Source organism: Pseudopipra pipra, chromosome 12, assembly GCF_036250125.1.
Source record: "Pseudopipra pipra isolate bDixPip1 chromosome 12, bDixPip1.hap1, whole genome shotgun sequence".
NCBI classification, from domain to species: domain Eukaryota; kingdom Metazoa; phylum Chordata; class Aves; order Passeriformes; family Pipridae; genus Pseudopipra; species Pseudopipra pipra.
Genome location: NC_087560.1, coordinates 4,885,327 through 4,904,439, shown reverse-complemented (window position 1 = coordinate 4,904,439; position 19,113 = coordinate 4,885,327). Strand labels below are relative to the sequence as shown.

Genomic DNA, 19,113 nt, shown 5'->3' with positions numbered 1-19,113 from the left:
TTTCAAAGATTTTTGGGGATATACCACATGCTTACAGACTGTCAGGGAGAGCCACATTAATGGCACCTCAATATTGAGGTGTAAATACTGTATTTACACTGCAGTTGTCCCCTCCTCCTCGGATGCTCAGCTCTTACAGAACAGAAAGCCCTTGATTCAACTACAGCTCCTGGAACACTCAACAGAGAGCTCTCAAATCCTGCTTTTCCACTGCTTACAGAGAGTATGGGCAGCTAAGACAGGCACTTCAAGACAGCTGGTGTGACCTAAAGCCTGACAGTGCTCTGCTTTCTGCGTTATGTTGGGTGTCAATCCACCAGCACCATTCCTTGGATTCATGGTAAGTGTACCCCAAAGAGTTGTGTGTATGGTATCTACAACACAGGGAGTGTCATGGGCAATTTCAATCCAATCTGTCAGTCAGGGTATCTCTGTAACTCCAAATCCCAGCTTGCAGACATGCAAAATCCTTGTACTCCAGGGAGGTGCAGAGAGGTTGTTCCATGGCAACTAAGAGTAATAGGGAGTGTGGGCAATGCATGACAGGGACTTCTTAGAGAAAAGGCCTCACAGAAGGGAAGGAAAGGCAGGTTTCATCCTCCTCCTCTCAGGAGATCATTAATGGTGGTGCATTCAGTGCTTGTACCACAACATTCATCTACCAGAGGACTGCCTGTCTCAGGCTGTATGAGCTCTCTACGGGGCTCTGACAGGAGAGGGGTCTTTGTGTTACCCATGAGCAACATCCTAAATCTTTTCTGACCTCATGCTAGTCCCAGAACTCTGCTGCTGACACATTTTGCCTGCCTGCTGACCTTCCTGACATTTTGCTGAGCCACAGGCTGGGGAGATGATGGACTGTGTTTTTCCCTCCGTGTCTATCCAGCACTTTGTGTGGTAGATGCCAGACAGCAGGACTAGGCAATACTACAAATGTGCCTGGAGATTTGAGAATGGGCCATTTTTTACCTTCACTCAGCTTCACTGATCTGTCAGTATTTGGGACCTGTAAGAACAAACCTCCCTTCTCTGTTTTGTTATTTATTATCTGGACTCCTGCAGTGCCCATGAGCCCCAGTCACCTCCCACTGCACCATCTCCTCTCTGGGAAGCTGCAGGGCAGGTGAGATGAACTGACATGGAGGAGGAGGTGCCTGGGGTGTCAGTCCCATGTGGTGCCATCCCTGTGTGTCCAGGACAATTTAGGGAATGCATGAGCATAGCAATGGGTGCCGCACCTCCGAAGTAGGATCCGTCAGCCAGCTTGGTCTCCTTGTTGCCCTTGGTGAGGACGCTGACCACGCCGTGCTGGATGAAGTACATCTTCTTGCCGATGGTGCCCTCCCGGATGATGTAGTCGCCCGGCTGGAACACCTCGAACCGCAGCTTGGTCAGCATGGACGTCACAAAGTTGGGGTCTGCATTGGCAAACAGGGGCATGGAGGCCACCAGCTTCCGGCAGTTGAAGTTGATGATTTCCTGGCCACGGTGTGATGCAAACGAGAGAGATGTGGAGGGAGAGGGAGAGGGAGGGGGGAGAAGAGATGGGACAGGGAACAGAAAGGACACACATATGTTTAGTCAACATCTAATGACCTATGGACATCCCCTACTTGACCTGTGCATTACAAAGTGGGAAGAAAAATGCTGTTCCCTTGGTGTGGCTCCCCCAGTGCAGGCTGGAACGGGCTCTGGATGCTGGTGAGCTGGAGCTGACACCATGCTCCACTGCCTTGATTCCTGTGCTTCCTCTCTGAGCAGGGACAGCACTCCCAACCTCCCAAACACACACAGTGTTCTTTCTGCAGGAAACCTTGGACTGCGAGAGCTGCAGAGCACTGGTGAAATGCTCTTTGAAACAGCCCAGGGCTCCTCTCTGGGAAGATGTCATAACTCACTTTGGCAGCCCCACGTTCTCTGCTGCCCTTGCTTGTCAGTGAGATATTAAACTGCACAAATGTGCTGAGGCATTGGGAGAAAGAATTATCCTGTGCAGACTGGGACAGTGTCAGGAGAGGGGAGGGAGAGGAGCCACCAGTCACTGGGGCATGGGCTGGATCATCAGCCTTGGCTGAAGAAAACCCAGCTCAGCTGTTCAGCTGTCACACAGCAGACGGGCTGTGTCTCTCCTGTGGCTCGGTGTCACTCGGGGGGTGTGACAGCACAGGAGCTGCTCTGTGTGTGTCAGCTCAGACCCAGAGAGTGGCAGAAAGTGATACTGAGTAAATCACCTCAGCACAGCACTCCCCAGCCACACAGGGAAGGAGCATATGGATGACTGGAGCAGGAAGAGATCTGAGGAAGCATCTGTCATCTCCTCACTGGGAGTTTTAGAGGGTTGCCCTTTGAGACTTTGGCAAAACTACTTTTAAAAAATGGCTGGCATTTTCTCAGCTCTTCTCTCTCCCATGGAGGTACATTACAGGGGGAGGAATACAGCAGAAAGACCCCTCCTCGAACTTGTGGGTGACATATTGCTGACATTCCAGAGATTACCTGCATTGCCAGGCTTCAGCTGGGGAGGGGGGCTTCTGTAAAGACTTCTTTGATTTGTGGGCCCTGCTAGGAGGCCCCTCCTTCCTTTGCCTCTGCCTGCTGTCCCAGCTGGTGGATGGGGCACAGACGAGACCAGCCCACCACGCAGAGTTTTAGATAAACACACGAGGTGGGAGCTTGCTGAGACACTGCACCAGGAGCTGCACAGCTGCCCAGGGTGACAGGAAATGCAGTGCCCACTCCCTGCCCTCCTCACCTCTCGCAGGGGCTCGCTCAGCTCCCCCAGGATGCTCTCCTCATCAAACATCTTCCCCTGGTACCGGTGCTCGTAGTAGTCGTGGATGCGCTGCCGCATGTCCGCCGGGAGCTTGTGGAAGGACATGTACTGCTCCACCTGTTTGTACTGTGCAGGGAGACAGCAAGGGCAGGCATTACCAGGACATGCAACAGATGGGCCCTGCTCATGGACCACCCCCACACCTGCTCCCTTCACACCAAGCCAGGCCCAGGAAGGTAAATCTGATGGAGGAGAGAGCAACTGTCTGACTCCAAGGGGAGTTTGCAGGCTTGGTTGTCATATTCCCCAAATGACTGCCCCATGTTTTAACTTTTAAACTTATCCTCAGCCAGTTACCCTGTGGAGACAACTCCTCACTCCCTGGGTGTGCAGCAGCCCATGTGCCTGTCCTCCCCTGGGAGCAGAGCTGAGTAAGGAGTGCTCAGCTGGGAATCTCCTCTGAGGAAACAGTGCTGAGCAAAGACTGTCCAAACTGTGCAGGATGAGAGCAAGGAAGGCACAACGTGCCCCCAGAGCAGGTTTCCCATGGCACACGGCAGAGTGGTGGCCAGGGTGTGACCTGGCAGGGATGTGCAGCACCTCAGGGCATCACTGAGGACAGGACTCACTGTACCAGGGGCCACAGGAAGCAGAGAACACCTGCCCTTGGGTGTGCAGTCACAAACTGAAGGATACACAGAGGACCCAAATCTGAGTTATTTGTCTGAAGCTGCAGTACCTGTGGCCTGCTGTTCCCCCCTCTGTCTGCCCTGCCATGATGGCACCTTTGCTTTCCCACCTACAGCTGCACAGGTCCTGATTTTCCTCCCCTTTCCTGGCTCCTGTTGCCCCATGTGCTCACTCTGTCTAACCCATCCACATTTCTTCCTAATGGTTCGTGTTTCCATTGTGTTAGAGTGGAATACAAGGATATGCTCTGAATGATGCCAGAGCAGGTTTGGGGGATGAATAGTGTTTTCTAAGAATAAATGACACTTCCTCAAGGGCACAGGGCTCTAAGTGGGTCCTCTTGCCCTGAAGGTGCTGTAGGGACAAGGTGTGTGCACTGCAATGGCCACGCTCCCTCTCACTGGCAGGAGTTCAGAACATGATCCTGAGTGTGTACCTGACAAAAGGACCATGTTGCTCCTTTCCTATCTCTCTTTCCCCTCTTCTCCCTGATAAGTCCGTCCCTGAATGTCCCTTTGGTGCAGCTTGAGCTGAAGAGCCTATTTACTGAAGTTGTGCTCGTTACAGCCGCTCCTGCACACCCCAGTTCTCTGCTCTGGTACAGCCTGTGCTGGCCCTGCCTCACATGCCAGCTCCATCTGCACCAGGGAGGGAAGGAATTGCTCTGAGAAGCCAAGGTGGCAGAGGGGACACTAGGGCTTTCCTGGCATTTCCAAAGCAGAGGAGCTGACTGTAAATATTCATGATCACTCCAGCCTGATCAAAGTCAAGCGAGTCACCCCGGGCAGAGCACTGGCAATGAACCCCACACTTAATTATTGGGATTTTGGAGTTCTGCAGGGACTGGCAGGATGCTGTGTCAGGACAGGATATGCTGGGTGCTGGGAGAGAGAGAGGCAGGGAAAGGGAGTAGAAACCAGGGTCTCACATGTTGGCAACTCCTTGGCCTGACCCCAAGGAGAATTTTGCAAGTTATGCTCTTAAATGCAAAAAGTTTGGCTCAGATGCCTAAACACAGATGTGTCCTGCCACTGGAGATGCACTGCAGCATGAGACATCCATAAAACCTGGCAAACTGGACATGGGACAAGCAGGACACTCACCATGGAAAGGGAAATCATTAGGCACTAGCTTTTGCTGACTCAAGTTTATTAAATTTATCTGGATTCTGCAAAGAGTTCTGCTTGCTTTAATGCTGCATTTTTCTTGAATAAATTATTTACCAAAATTATCACCCTATACCCTCACTTTGAGTCCAGTGCCTTGAATTGGAGCACTGACCAGTGTCACAAGATGCCTCCCATCACCTGGTGCCAGCCCCCTGTCCCTACTCTTCTCTCCACCGTGAGCCCTTGCTATCCATCTTCAACTGGCCTTTGCTTCTTGGGAAAAACACCCCCATAGTTCTCAAATTCACAAGCACAGCTTGGATGGGGTGACTGGGACTCTGCTTATTCACTACTGTACGTGGATTTATTGCTTTGTAACACAGAGCAATAAATTACTGCTCTGCAATGTCCCTGGGGCTTGTCAGATTCTCCTGCCACCGCTGTCCCCAGATAAGGCTCAGAGGGAAAACAGGACGAATTTACTTCACCAGAAATAAAGGTGCTGCTTCTGATTAGAAATTAAAATCATGGTTATAAAAGAAAGCTGTAAAATAAGAAACCATCATTCTCTGTCATCGTTAATGCGAGGAAGGTATCTTGTCTCTCCTGCCTTTGCTATTGCTCCCTCCTCTCACCCAGCCAGCTGGAGGGGCTGGGGGCCCTTAACTCCCGTGGGGAGAGATGGAGTCAGCAGAGATGCTCAGAAATGAAAGCATCAATCCCTCTTTCTACATTTGATAAACTGAAGGTTCATGTGAGGTTTTCCCCTTTCCTTGGAGCTGCTCAGCCAGGCTGAAGGCCTCACTCCTGCAGGGTCAAGCATTCGGTACCGTGCACATCTGGCACTCTCTGAAGCCACTTCATGCCCCTTTCTGTGCCTTTCAGACGTGGCCAGGCCTCCCCTGTCAGCCCCTTTCACCTCCTTCCTCCCTTATGCTTGTCTGCTCAGTCTCCCACTTGTCTCCATGTCCTCAGCCTGACATGTGCTCAGAGATTAGTGGCCTCTCTGAGTTCAACTAAAAAGACTCATTTAGGAATTATTTAAATCTCTCTGAAGACAATCAAGTCCATTTAAATCCCAGCTCATTTTCTTAAGTCTGTTTTTCCTCAAATAAGCCCTTGAAGGAGGTATTAATATATCAAAAGGAAACCATTTAGCTCAGTATTTTTGCTTCTATAACTGGCCACTCTTCCCTCGTTGTCTCACCACTCCCCTCCCCTTCTACCAAAGCTCAGATCACTCACAGTCCAAAGGGAACTAAATATTTTTAACTCCTTCCATGCCCTCAGTGCTTCTCTCTCAGGCAGGAATAAATCACTGGCTGAAGAGGCTCAACTACTTCCTTGTCCTAGTTCTGAATCAGACACATGGTGTGACTCTTGGGGTGTCCTGTGCAGGGCCAGGAGCTGGATGATCCTTGTGGGTTCCTTCCAACTCAGGAGATTCCAGGTTCTATGATACTGTTTGCATCCTTCTAGAAATAGGCTGAAATCACCTGGGACCAGGTTTCATTTCAATCTCAGTCTCCACATCCAAACTCCATGGAAGTAAGTCAACAGGAGATGCACTTGTGTAAGGAAAAGGAGGCTCCAGCAGAGCACGTTCAATTCAGGGAAAGATTACAATGCTCTGACAGCATTTCCCATCCTGGTAGGACATACCCTGGGATTAGATTATTAAGAGCCATAAGCAGCCCCTCTGACCAATGCTGGGACTCTCCCAAGTGGAATTTAGTGCTTCATGGGGGAAAGATCGAGTCATGAGATCCACCACACGTGGGTCTGGATGGGACACAGCTGCATCTCTGTTTTATTTTCTCTGATCTCTGATTAGGAGTAAAACAGTGCAGCTCCCCAGCACTCAGTAATCATCAAACCTACACAAATGCTGAGTTCTGGGGTTTTTTTTGTCTTTCAAACCATTCATATTCCCATGCTCAGGATTTATTCCACATCTTACTCAAAATGATCAGGACACATATTCTGGAGTTGCAGGAGGACTCCAGGAGCGAGTGGTTTAAGGGAGGAAAAGTGAAATTCTCTAACACAATAAAATCACTCTGACACTTCTGGTGTGATCTTTGGTGGGTTTATAATTTTTTGCTCACTTTTATAATTTTTCTCTTCCTTCTTCCTGAAATTTTGCTGAGATCTGTAACTGGTGCAGTCTCCCACAGTTTATCCAGAGCCTGTGGGAAGACAGCTGGAGTGGCTGCATGGGAGGAGTTGGGGGAGATCAGAGTGTGGCACAGGCAAATTACAGCAGGTTGTTCAGGAGCCAGTGGTTATTTCAACACCACTTCGACCAGAACAGCTCAGACCACATTGAGCACAGCACCAAACATTATCAGTACTACTTCTGCTTTTTGATTAATGAGCTAAATTTAAAAACCAAGTCTCTCTACTCTTCAGCTTTGGAAGCAGTTTGCATTCTGCAAGAGCTTTATGTCCTGACCTCCTCCAAAGCCTGGGTTAACCTCTGTACCACGGCACTCAATAGTTTTGCCACCAGCAGATGCCTTTTCAGTGTTACATGTCACCTGCTGAAAAGCCTGGGACACTCTCACCCTTCCTACCTGGTACCTTCAGAAATCACCTCACCCACAGTTGGGCTCCTTATCCCTCGCTGTCATACAAAGCCCATGGACACCAGCAGAAAGTTCCCAGAGCTTTTTCTCCACTTTCTATCCAACATTCATTCCTGAGGGTGGCTGTAACCACCAGCTGCTGCAGCTGCCTCCCCTTGCTGTTCACCAGCACCTGTTCAGGCAAGGATTGTCTGAACAGATAATCCCATTTCTGGGCTGGGAGGTGGCAACAGGGTCACCAGTGAGCCTGATGAAACTCTTTTTACCTCATCCATCTTTGCTGCAAGCAATGTAAGTGTCTGCTCCCTTCAGGGTTCTGAGGAGAGCAGATCCAAGAGCTCTGGGACAAATCTCTTTGCATTAAATGTTGTGGGCAATGCCCCGTTTGTCTGCTCTTACAGGTGCTCAGACAGAAGGTCTAATCCTGTTCATCCCAGGAAGGTGGTGCAGTGGTGACTGTATTATGTACAAACCTGTACCTCCCAGCTATGGAAACAGTCTGTTTTCCCTGGATAGCTCCAGCCTGGGAACAGCCCCTGAGGAGAAGGCCTTGCTGGGTTTGAGAGGTCACATACCAGCATAAGTCACTAGTCCAGCACAGGGCACTTTTGGACCTGGTCAGCCAATCTCCTGAAACTCAGATCACAGGATATTTTGGATATGTCAGGTCGTGTCACTGGATCCACATATCTGGAGTGTGGTGGGGAAAAGGGACCAGCAGTACTTTCATCACAAGAGCAGAACGAGGGAGGTGAAGTGAAATCTGTCACCACACAAAGGCTGGAGATGGGGACAAGGGAACAGTGAGTGTGTGCAATTGGAAATCAAGATTCCTGGGAGCAGCCTTCTGCCAGGAGAGCTGGCTCGGCGGGGAGGCTTCGCACTTCCACGGTGAGGTATTTATTTATTTATTTAGGTACAGTTCAAGTGCCAAAATTAATTTCAAAACTGATAATGAAGTTTGAAATCCCACACTGGGATCTGCAGAACTGCTGAGGCAAGAACACTTCCCTTTCCCTGACAAGGCAGGCAGGCTCTGTGCGTGCACAGACACTGCTCAGACCAGGCTCCTGTCAGCCGAACAGAACTGTTTGTCTGACTGCCACGCTCACAAATAAGATGTCAGAATTTGAGCTGTGACTGCAGTATATGATACATGTTATACTGCTTCAAAATGGGGCTTCTCTTAGTAAAACGTGGGCAAACCAAGTTCACCAATGAAATATTCCTCTGTGAGAATAAGAACTACTCGACCCCGGCTTGGTTAAGGCAGTTTGTACCGCAAGGTATTTTTAAAAGAAACCATTAGGTCTTCATTCAGAAAACATTTCCATTTTATAATCAACCCAGGATTCTTTCATGAGAAGGATTAAATAACCTTAAAACAGTTGACACAAATTTCTGATTTTCTGGTTGAGATGAACAACTCATTATTCATAACACTCCACTGCCTATGTCTGACATTCTTACTGACTCTGCAAACCAGCCAGAAACCCCTGATCACAGAAAAAATACCCTGAGGCAGTGCTGAGACACCAGGCCCAGGCACATCAGAGGCTTAGAGACACAATCAATAAAGTACATCATTTATAAGCCTTGTTATCAACCGCAGATGCTTTGATTGACAGTAACATGGGACACGACGGCTCTCAGGCCACCTCTGCACACACTGAGGTAACACACAACCAGTGCAGTCAGGACAGGATGAAGCAAAGCTCTCCAAACTTTTTCCAATTAGGAAATCTGATTACATTCTGCATTTGATTAAGTTTTCCAAACACCTTTAATTTCTGAAGTGCTGCACACTCTGTACCCTCTCCTTCACACACATTACCAAAGGAGTACGGGAGCTTTGCAGCTTTCCTGGCATCGGAACGGATGTTACCTCGGGAGGGGACTTCTACAGAACCCCTTTGAACTCTAGGAATGTGGGAATGCCACCTGAGAACCTACAGGCACTTGGGAATGTCACTTCAAATCCTGCCCAGACTGGTAATGAAGTTTCCCCCCGCCAGCTTTGTGGCAGAGCAGGTGTGGGAATTCCGGCAGTCTGTGCCCAACTCCGGGCTCAGAGCAGCTGACACGAGTTACCTCAGTGTATCTGTGCCCTGCTGTCCCCCAGGCAGCCCTGGCTAAGCCAGCCCTGGAGCCAGGAGAATTAATGCAGCTCCAGTACAGGGCTGTGCTCGGGTTAATTAGCTTGGCTTGAGGGGGAGTGGAGAGGGAGACTAATCAGCAAGGGCAAGTTGCCAGGCTAATGTGATTATCCTGCATCCAGGACCCCAGCTCAGATCTCTGCACCCAATTGCCTGCACACACCATCGGAGGCAGCTCAGAACACCAAACTGCACAGTAAACCAGCCAAAAGCACCAAGGCAGCTGTGAAGGGGCAGCCCAGGGGCTCCTTTCACCTGGTGCTGTGTGTCCAGACACACAGATTCAGTGAGGAAGAGGAAGAGGAGGAGGAGCAACAGAGGCACAGAGCACTCCAGCTCCCACCTACACCTCCTGGCTTTTCTGACAAAAGCACATTAGGGATGCCCACTGCCAGGGGCTGGATCTGCACCTCAGCAATCAGCAGCACTTGAAAGGTTTTCCTCACGTGAATTTGTCTAAATATTCTGAGGCTAATCAAACCTCGGACCTCCACAGCACCTTGCAGCTGTGAGTTCCAGTTTCGTTACAGACCATAAAATAGCCCAAATAACTCCTTAAACCTGCTGCCCAATAATACTCTCTGCTGCTGGTCTCCAAGAAAGAGCAGGGACCTGAGCCTAGACAGATTCTCAGCTCTCATTGCAGGCACAAGCTCAGTGTCTGAATTCCCCTCCAACAAATACTGGTCCAACATCTCTAACAGAGATGGAACATTCCAGTTGTTATACTTCAGCCTTTAAAATGACTAAATTTTCCCCAATTACTCTTTGTTGAAGTCAGGCTTAAATGCTGATAGTTAGACAATAAAGTGCTTGGACAGCCAGACCATGGGATGAACTGTGGGAAGAAAGGCAGTGCTGATGGTTGGGCAGGGCTGTGTCAGGAACTGAGAGGTGATGTCACCAGTGCTCTGCAGGGTTTATAAAGTGACTCTCTCTTCAGCATTACCTGCTTGTCCCCTTGCAACTGTGCTGCAGCACGTGCTTCTTCAGAATAATGACAAGTGAATATGCAAGGACCTGCCCAGATATATTTTAAGAACAAGAGGCCCTGGATACACTGCTAAGGGAGGAGGAGGAGGGGGGCAATGAATGTGGAGAGCAGAGAGCTGGAGAGAGTGCCAGTGTAGCACGGATCCTGAGGAGAGATGAGGCTCTGGAAGGAGAGATTACAGCTTTGCTGGGCTCTGCAACGCTGACAGCAGCAATTCCCACCTCTCCTCAGTCACTCCTCTGTGTGCACCTGGGGAGATGATACAGAGAGCCAAGCCCTGCACAATGCCCATCACTGCCTGCATCCTGCTGGGATGGGGGAGAGGAGCCTGGAGTGTCTCTGCTCTGTTCCAAGGAGCGTGGCTGCAGAAAACAGCACAGTCACCCTCCCCAAAGCCTCAAGGTTACCGAGTCTGCTGGGGAGGATGAGAGTGTGTGTGTGTGTGTGTGTGTGTGTGTGTGTGTGTGTGTGGTGACTTGACAGAAATACTAATCCAGCTGAGCTCTAGGATTAGGGAAAGAAATTAATAGGAGAACCTGCAAAAAGCACGAAAATAACTTGCATATCCATCTAGTTTATTCCTCTCCTGGGCAGGAAACACTCTTCCTCTCACGTGAGCCACAGTTACTGCAGGCTGTGGGGTACTTCTGCAGTCAGTGATGAGCTTAGATGTGAGTGAAGGTCTGAGCAGTATGAAGTAAGAAAAGCACAGCTGAGAACAGTGGCAGGGAGCACTGGGTGAGATCAAGTATGTGGGGCTTCCCCCTCTAGGTCAAAGCTGTCAAGTTGACTCAGTTATAACATGGAATTGCACAACATGACTTTGGGAAATGTTTCTATCAGAATCCTTCAGGATAGACCTGTAGGGGCATTGTCTCATGCAGCAAACAGACACCAGTCTTGGATGCAAAGATATTGCAAAGATGTAACACTAGGCTGAGGTTAAGAGATAAGAGTCAGCTGCTGATCCTGCCACTGACTCTCTGTGACCATAATAACTATGCAATGCAAGATGTGACAGACAGGTCCCTTTTACCTTTGCCTCTGGGACTGGAAATCAAACAGTCACATCAGAGTGCCAGATCTAGAGAGCTGTTCTGAGCCAGAGCTTTTCAAGGGAGGCCAGGGCCAGACCTGCACGGTGGCTGTGCCCCTTGCAGTGCCCGCGGTGGTGTGACTGCTCTGTGCCACAGGGGACTCCTCACTTGCACTCAGGAGCCTCAACACTGCACTGGCCTGGAGGGGGCAATATCCCTCTCCAAATTCTCCATGGTTCCTACCACCCCATCCATCCCATGCAGCTTCCCTGCCTTGCAGAAACCAGCACAGCATGAAATGAGATGCTACAGGACCGGATTTAGACAGGACAGGGATTGAATGTCCAAATGTTCAGTGAATCCAAGGCAGAGGGAGGCAAGCCCTGCTCCTGAAGCCAACAGACAGCATGGCTTGGCTTTTATTCCTCTTCTCAAAAGCCCTGTTTGTACAAGGGAAAAACAAGTTGGTTTGGCAGAGGTCTAGACAACCTGAAACCTCACCAAAAACCCGCTCCTGAACTTGTCCTGAGGGTTACACCAAGCAAAGCCTCTCAGGACAGTTACCAGCTACAACCTCCTCTCCTGTTTGATGTTCCTGCTGTTCCCCTCCCTCCCCACTGCCTCCCCTTTTTCTGGCTATTCCCAGAACAGCTCCCAAAGTCCCTGTAGGCTGAGCTGTGCTGAGGAGAGAGGCAGAGCCCACAGGTGCCCTCAGCAGAGGTCTCTCAATTGCTGCTTCTACCAGTCGACCTCCAAACTTGTTGAGATTCTCTCTATAATATGCTTCACCAGACACTTTGTCCCATGAGGACTGAACTAAATTGAGTTTCAGGGCTGCAAATCACGGAGCAGCCTCATTTTAATCATGGCTATTCAAGTGCTAAGGAATTCAGAAAGTAAATACATATTTGTTTTTAGGCCATCATTTGTCCCATTTGCGAGAGGAAAATTAACGTATTCAATCCCTGAGGCTTCGATCCCCGGAGAAAAACTTGGGAAATGAACCTGCTAAAACCACTACACATGAAATACACCCTTTGTGAAATCTTCTATCTGCTGCTTTTGTCACAAAGCTCTTCCCCTGTATCCATTAACACTGTCATTCACGTCTCCACATTCTAATAAGGCTCTAACATTTCACACTGCTCCTGCCACCCCCACTGCAGTCCCTGCTGGCTTCCTGGTGACTGGTTTCCCTGAGCACTGATTGGAATCCAACTTCCAGGGTCAATGTCTGCCCTTGTCTTCAGGCCTGGCTTGAGACAAAGCCCGTAGTGCCCAGTGCTGCAGGTGTAACCTTGGCTGCTCTAGGCTGGCCAGGTGGTTGGATTTGCAAATCAGTCCTTGACTTCTATGCTACTTCAAACACATTTGAATAAATACTCTGCATCCAGAGATTTGATCAGCTTGCGTTCCTGGTGCTGCAGTGTCCTTCTCTTTGGCATGCCTTGCTGTCCATTAGAATTAGTCTGAGCTGTAACACAGAGCTAAAACTCTACACAAAGCCTAGTGCTCTGGATGCATCCCGGTCCTCTATGCTCTTCTCCTGGGTTTTCTCTCTCTTTTGGCTCCAGCTGTGGTTTGGGATCTTCCTATCCTCAAAGCATGAGTCAGCCTCTGACCATCTTTGCTCTCCCTCTCTGCCCTGCTCTCTTTCCATGGCCCAGCACTGTAATCTCTATGTCTGAAACCTGTTCCTAGGCCATCCCACCTCCTCCCTCAACATAAAATTCACCTGGACTGTGCATGCTTACCATAATTTCCTCACTTGAATCACAGCTCCCCTTTCACCTACTCTGCCTGCACCTGGCAAGGTCAGACAGAATAGGACCAGTTCCTCTTAGTCTCCAGATTGAATGTATCCATAGGACCCTGACCCTAACAGCTCCTCACCTACGGCTTCCCCAGCCCCACTAACTGAGGGAAGGTGCTTTTTTTTTGGATGCCCTGACCATCTCACAGATTTACAGCATCACCTTAAACCCAGCACCATCCATGGCTGCTGTGGCAGTGGGAGCCTGATCAGCTGTGACATTTCAGGCTGTGCCCTCCATTGTGCTGTTCAACAACGGTGCAATTAATTCCACAGCTACCCGGGGAACCTGCTCCAAGCTCCCAGCTTTGATCTGGGCTTTGGGGTTTGTTCTGTACCTTCACTCTTGAGCACTGAAGTGAATAATCTGGATACTTTTAACAGAGTACTTGCTAAACAAAAGCTGCACATTCTGGAACATTCACTTGGGGTTTGAAACAAGATCTCAGAAAGGAAAAAGCGACTTAGGATTTCAGATAGCAGTGACATTGATAACGTCTATCTAAAAAGACAAGCAGAGACAACAAAAATCACCTACTAGCATTACTATTATTCATCTGATCTTGCATCTGTTTCTTCCAGAGGGTCTGCTGGAGTAATGGATGGGGATGAATTACCAGGGAACCGCACCTCGGGGTCACTGAGAGCACAGAAAGCCCCGTGGGGCCGCAGGAGGGCTGCCAAGCCCAGTCCTTACCTTCTCCTGGTACTGGCGGCGGGAGGAGTCCAGGGACTGGATGAGGGCGGTGGCGTGGCCGATGAACATGGCGTAGCAGGTGGCCCCCACGATCATGCTGAGCATGGTGAGCCACACGTCCGACATGCCCACGGGCGCCTGCTGCCCGTAGCCGATGCACAGCATGTGGCTCATGGCCTTGAAGAGGGCGTAGGAGTACTGCTTCCCCCAGGAGTCGTTCTGTGGAGACACACAGGCACAGCTTCAGCACGGGACACGGAGTGCCACACACGGACACGGCTCGGAAAAGTACACCCAACGTTGCACCCCAAAATCCATGTTTAAAGCACCTCCATATGTTAAACAGGCAGTTTAATTCTGCGGTGGCTTGGAGCAGCTGGGCACGCTCCACTTGGAAAAATAAGCACGGATTTAGTCATCTGACATTACCTACTTTGGCCACAGTTCTTCCCGATTCCATGTACTCTTTCCAGCAAGGAAGCCAGACTGTCTGACATGCTGCTAACCTGGGATAAACTGAGATGATGCACTGGGATATTTTCACAATGGCCCACATGTGGGAGAAGGAACTGAAGGGAGTGATTACTCCAGTGGGAAATGGACTTTAAAGCAGAACTGGTAAAAGACTGGTAAAACCTTGCCTGAGCAAGGTTACTGGCAGCAAGATCTTAGAGTGGGGAAAATCACTCCCCAGCAATTTAGGAAATGGTCAGGATCTGTGGTCATTACCTGAGGAGGTGGGAAGGGCAGAAAATGAAGTTGATAATGTGCGGACAGCAAGTTCTTCTCAGTGTAAAACGGGGCTTTTTTTCAGGGAGCTGAGACAACTACAAATGGTCTCATTTGAGAGCAGCAATAACCTGCCAGGAGAGGCCAGTGGAAGGCAGAGGCTCCTCCAGGACACCCTGTGCTCTGCCACTGCAACTCACACAAGCAGCACCTCAGCAATTACATCATGGCACAGGGAGAAAAACCAGCATAAGATTCATGATTATTCTGATTAACTTGAGTTCATGGAACAGCTCAAGGTACATTTGCTGTCCTGTGGGTACTATCTGCTAGCAAGTCCTTGCCATAAAACCTTGTAAAGTAAATGCACTGTCATCGCACATTGCTCTTCCAAGGCATGTGAAAAATGCCTGTGCTACGTGACACTCATCGCAGCATGCGACCTGAGCACTCCTCAGCCTTCTCTCTCTGCTCCTAGGAAGGTGTGAACGTTATGGATGCAGCTGTGCAGACACATGTACACAGCAACTGGGAAGGTCACTGCACAGAAAGCCTGGCGGTGGCTGGTCGAACAGCCAAGGAACACTTGTGTGACCTGCACTCATCAGCCTCAGCACCAGTGCCCAGCAGAGCTGGGATCCCCTGGATTTACTGGGCACCTCTTGGAGGTGTGCAAGCACAATGAGGTGGGTGGGGATGACCTCTGCAAACAGCTCTGAGAGCCACTGATGCAGATGGAAATTTTTCAGTCATCTTACAGGTAGCAAACAGTGCCAAAGCACAGCCCTGCTGATGGGAGCTGTGGCATAGAGGTGGGACCTCTGGAGGGAGCTGATGCCTGGTTAGGAGATAAGCACGTGGACAAAGACAGGGTTAGTGTTACCGGGCCAGATTCAGTTACATTATGCAAGAGGCCTGATTCACTCTGCAACAAGAAGGGCAAAGCCACACCAGTGCCAGCGGAGCAGACACAGGAGAAGCAGCACATTCACAGCCCAGCAGAGATTGCAACCTGCTCCCTGCTGGCGCCAGCCTGTCTGGGCTCACCTCCTAACAAAGCAGGAACCTGCTCCCCTGGAAAAACTACCCTCGAGCCAAGAGAGAGGGGGCAAGAGACAATGTGGCCATTGGTGACTGCTCCTGGCTGTGCAGCTGCTGGTGTGTGTGAGGAGCTGCAGCCAAAGGGGAGCCAGGAACAGGGCAGCTCTGTCCAGGGCAGCAGGAAGGGTCTGGCCATGGTGCTGCCTCAGGTGTAAGGGCCAAAGGAGTGAATCCTCTTGCTCCTTCATGCCTAGGCTGTGGCTCCAAGAGTCCTAGCCAAAGAAGTTGGGAGGGGGGGAGGCATTTTTTTCACCCTCCATGTTTTCTGTCATTTTGGAGACCCACTTCTGATCCATGAAGGCACTGAGCAGCTCACACAGGCATTCCTGCAGCCTCAGTGCTAACATTTCCATGAGACACAGGCCCTTTCCCTCAGCCTTGGAGTACTGGCAGCTAAAGCCCCTGCACTTACAGAATGGCTGTAAATCCATGGCTTTAGCCCATCCACTGTCCCTGCTTCAGCAGAGAAGTTGGAATCCTGAGACGACTTTTGCTTAAAATGGTGCATCGGCTGTAAAAGTGGGAAGCGCGTGTCCAGCTTTACTGGGGCAGAGAGGGCAGGGCAGGTGTCCTGTCCCATTCCTTCCTTGTTAAATGAATTCCTTTCCCATTTCTCACTGGATGTTGCAGAAATGCTGCTGCTTTCTGAGTTCAGTGTGGCAGTAGTTTAACAGGGCAGCACACCTCCACAACAGAATTGAGAGCAGGGAGGAAAGAAATGCCGAGGTGAAATTCCGAAGGGAATTTGGGCAGACAGAATAAGAATAGCTGAGCTAGAATGTGATGTATTAGAAAACTGGCCGCCAGGGTCCCTAATGGCTGTGAACATCTGGGCACCAGGCAGGCTCGAGTTTTAAAAGCCATTCTTCCAGCAACTTGCTGTTCAGGAGTGCTGTTTACAAGGAAGCTTGCCAGTGTTTTGTAGGAATTAGTCATCCCAAACTCTAACATCCAACATACTGAGCCCTTGTAGCCTGCAGAAACACTTCTGGCTCCCTGGGAAGTCACAAGTCCCAACCTCAATTCCCATGAGCAGCACTCATGGGAGGACAGACTGAGGAGACGGATGAGTAAAGACAGGCTGAGGGGCCAGAGCTGCAGGAAAACATGGAGTGTTTCAAACAAATCCTGAGCAGTGTGGTCTGCTGGGAGAGGAGACCAAGGACTGCTCAAAGAGAGGCACTTCTGTGAAGGGGAAACCTTTCAGAGCAATGACCTTTAGGATACAATCTGTAAAAAGCACTGGATTCTCACTCATGGCACTGCCTTTGTGACAATTCCTTGCCTATAGGTTTAGTATAACTTTAGATTTAAGGCCTTTTGTTCTCCATAGGAGGAGCAGGGAGGTGAAGAATGCAGTAGTTTAGGCCAGGCTAGTAGTGGTGGTTCCAAACATACTGTAGACACAGGTTTACCAGCACCAGGTGCCTCCTCCTGGCACAGCCTGTTTCCATAAGACCCACACCCCTATATAATATCCCACTCCACCAGTCCCCATGGTGGGAGGGCTGTACCACTTCAAATATACTGGAGTGGCTAAAATGGCCCATGAGGGGAGGTAAATGAGGCTTTAAACTGCAGGGAAAAAAATGACTCCTTGTTAACCAAATCCCAAAGCAAGCAAAAATGGAGCTACGGATCTGTGCTTGAACAGTCAAGAGGGATGTTATCCCAGACATATGCCAGGCACGGAGAGCGTTTGCAAAAGGGAGTTAAAATTACTTGGAAGAATTTTCTCAGACTAGTTTGCTTTTAACATCAACATTGGCAGTGCTAGAAGGGTTTCTCTGGGATTAGAGCCTGGACTGCAATGCCTCTGCTCAGATCCACCTTTAAATACTTGGAGACAACATTCCTGGAACTCTTCAAAGGCAGTGCTGGGTTCTGTAGTGTCTGTAGTGTAGAAACAGCTCGAGGAAAAGTATGGTGTCTTACAGGGTGTTCTGGTTCTGATGTGCACTGAGTGTGTCTGGCTGAATCCTCACTGGAGAAGATTAGTGAGAGAAGAAGAGACACAGAGAAGCACTGGAACTTCTTGGGCTGGGGCACAGTCTACGGGCACAATGGGATGCCTGATTTACACCATTAACTTTTCAGAGAACTAAGGAGCTGTAGTGGTGACAGGCCATATTTCAGCCTTGTGAGCTCCCGCGTGTCTCAGCAGTGATCTTATCTGGCCACTGAGCTGTTACTCGGGGTTTGCTACTGCACTGCCCTCAGACCCAGTTGTGAAATAAGGGCTCTGACCACCCCTGCCCTCCCCTGGACAGCGCTGGAACTGCTGGGCCGGAAAACACCCCTGGGGGGAAGAAATGGAGGTGATAGATCAAACCACCTAGGACAGAACCGCCTGTTCTGGGCTTGTTTCCAAGGAGAGCTCCGTGTGGCCTCCACCTGACAGTAGGGAGTTTCCCAGGACTCTGAGGGCAACAGTCCCAGTTGCCCCAGTCAGCCCTGCCTGGGACCCCCCCCAAGCACACTCTGCTCCAGGCCTGGCACCCACACTTTGCCTGAGCTCACTGTACCCATGTCCTGGGCACTGAGCACGTGCTGTGCCCTTGTTTCCAGCCTTGCTTCTGCTCCCACCTCATGCTGCTCCCAGCTGGACTCCCTGGGTAGACACTGGCTGTGACTGTCACCCTGCCTTCCCTGGAACGGTCAATATCCCCAGTTAGCACCAGTTCTGCTCTGCCCACCTGATTTTGGACTGGCAGGACTGTGCCCTGGCTGGTGAGGGCACTGCCTGTGCCTGTTGCCCTTGGCTCCTGGCTCACATCCCATCGTGGAGCAGCCCTGTTCTTGTTGCTCCCTAACAGATTTTACAGAACATGATAATCTACTACTCAGATTTAAGTGTCTGCTGAGGGAGGGCAGAAGGGACCTGCTGGCCCAGAGGCTTGGGGGAGTTAGGAATCACACAGCACAGCCATGCAGGACTGCTCTGTCTTCCTACAACACGTGCTGCATCCCTCTCTCTTCCTGCTTTCTATCAGCAACACCCCAAGAAAGTGCTGTGAGCAGGGAGGGGGGATAAGCTCAAAGTGAATCTGCTCCCCTCCCTTTGGGGGAAGGAAGGAGGATCAGTGTTTCCTGTGCAAGGTTGCTGAGTTTGCCACAGGGATATTTGCCTTCCCTGCAGGGTTTATCAGTTCAGCACAACACCCCAGGGAATGAGCCACGTGTTTCCAGCAGCCTTCAGGTCTCAGCAGAGCTCGGGTTCCTGGGATGGAGCTGCCAGGCCAGGGTCTCGGGGAGCAGCAGCAGCTGACTCACCAGTGCTTCCAGTTTTTAATAAAGTGCACTGCAGGGAAGCTAATGCTGAAGCCCCTGGGACTGGGGCTGAGCAATTAATACTGAAAACATCCTTCCCTGCCATTTCAGGAGTCATCCAGAGACCAGCTCCTTCACAATTGCTGAAGATGGAAC

General features: G+C 50.2%; 1 protein-coding gene across 4 annotated transcripts in view; it reads right to left on the bottom strand.

The window, feature by feature from the left end:
* HCN4 (hyperpolarization activated cyclic nucleotide gated potassium channel 4) overlaps positions 1 to 19,113 on the bottom strand; it is a 152,865-nt gene that overhangs the window by 28,909 nt on the left and 104,843 nt on the right. For all 4 annotated transcript variants that reach the window (XM_064668570.1, XM_064668572.1, XM_064668568.1 and 1 more), the window contains 3 exons: positions 13,858 to 14,076; positions 2,753 to 2,899; positions 1,239 to 1,479 (listed from right to left, as the gene is read on the bottom strand). In XM_064668570.1, coding sequence (XP_064524640.1) covers positions 1,239 to 1,479; positions 2,753 to 2,899; positions 13,858 to 14,076 — 607 coding nt within the window. The remainder of the gene's footprint in view (positions 1 to 1,238; positions 1,480 to 2,752; positions 2,900 to 13,857; positions 14,077 to 19,113) is intronic.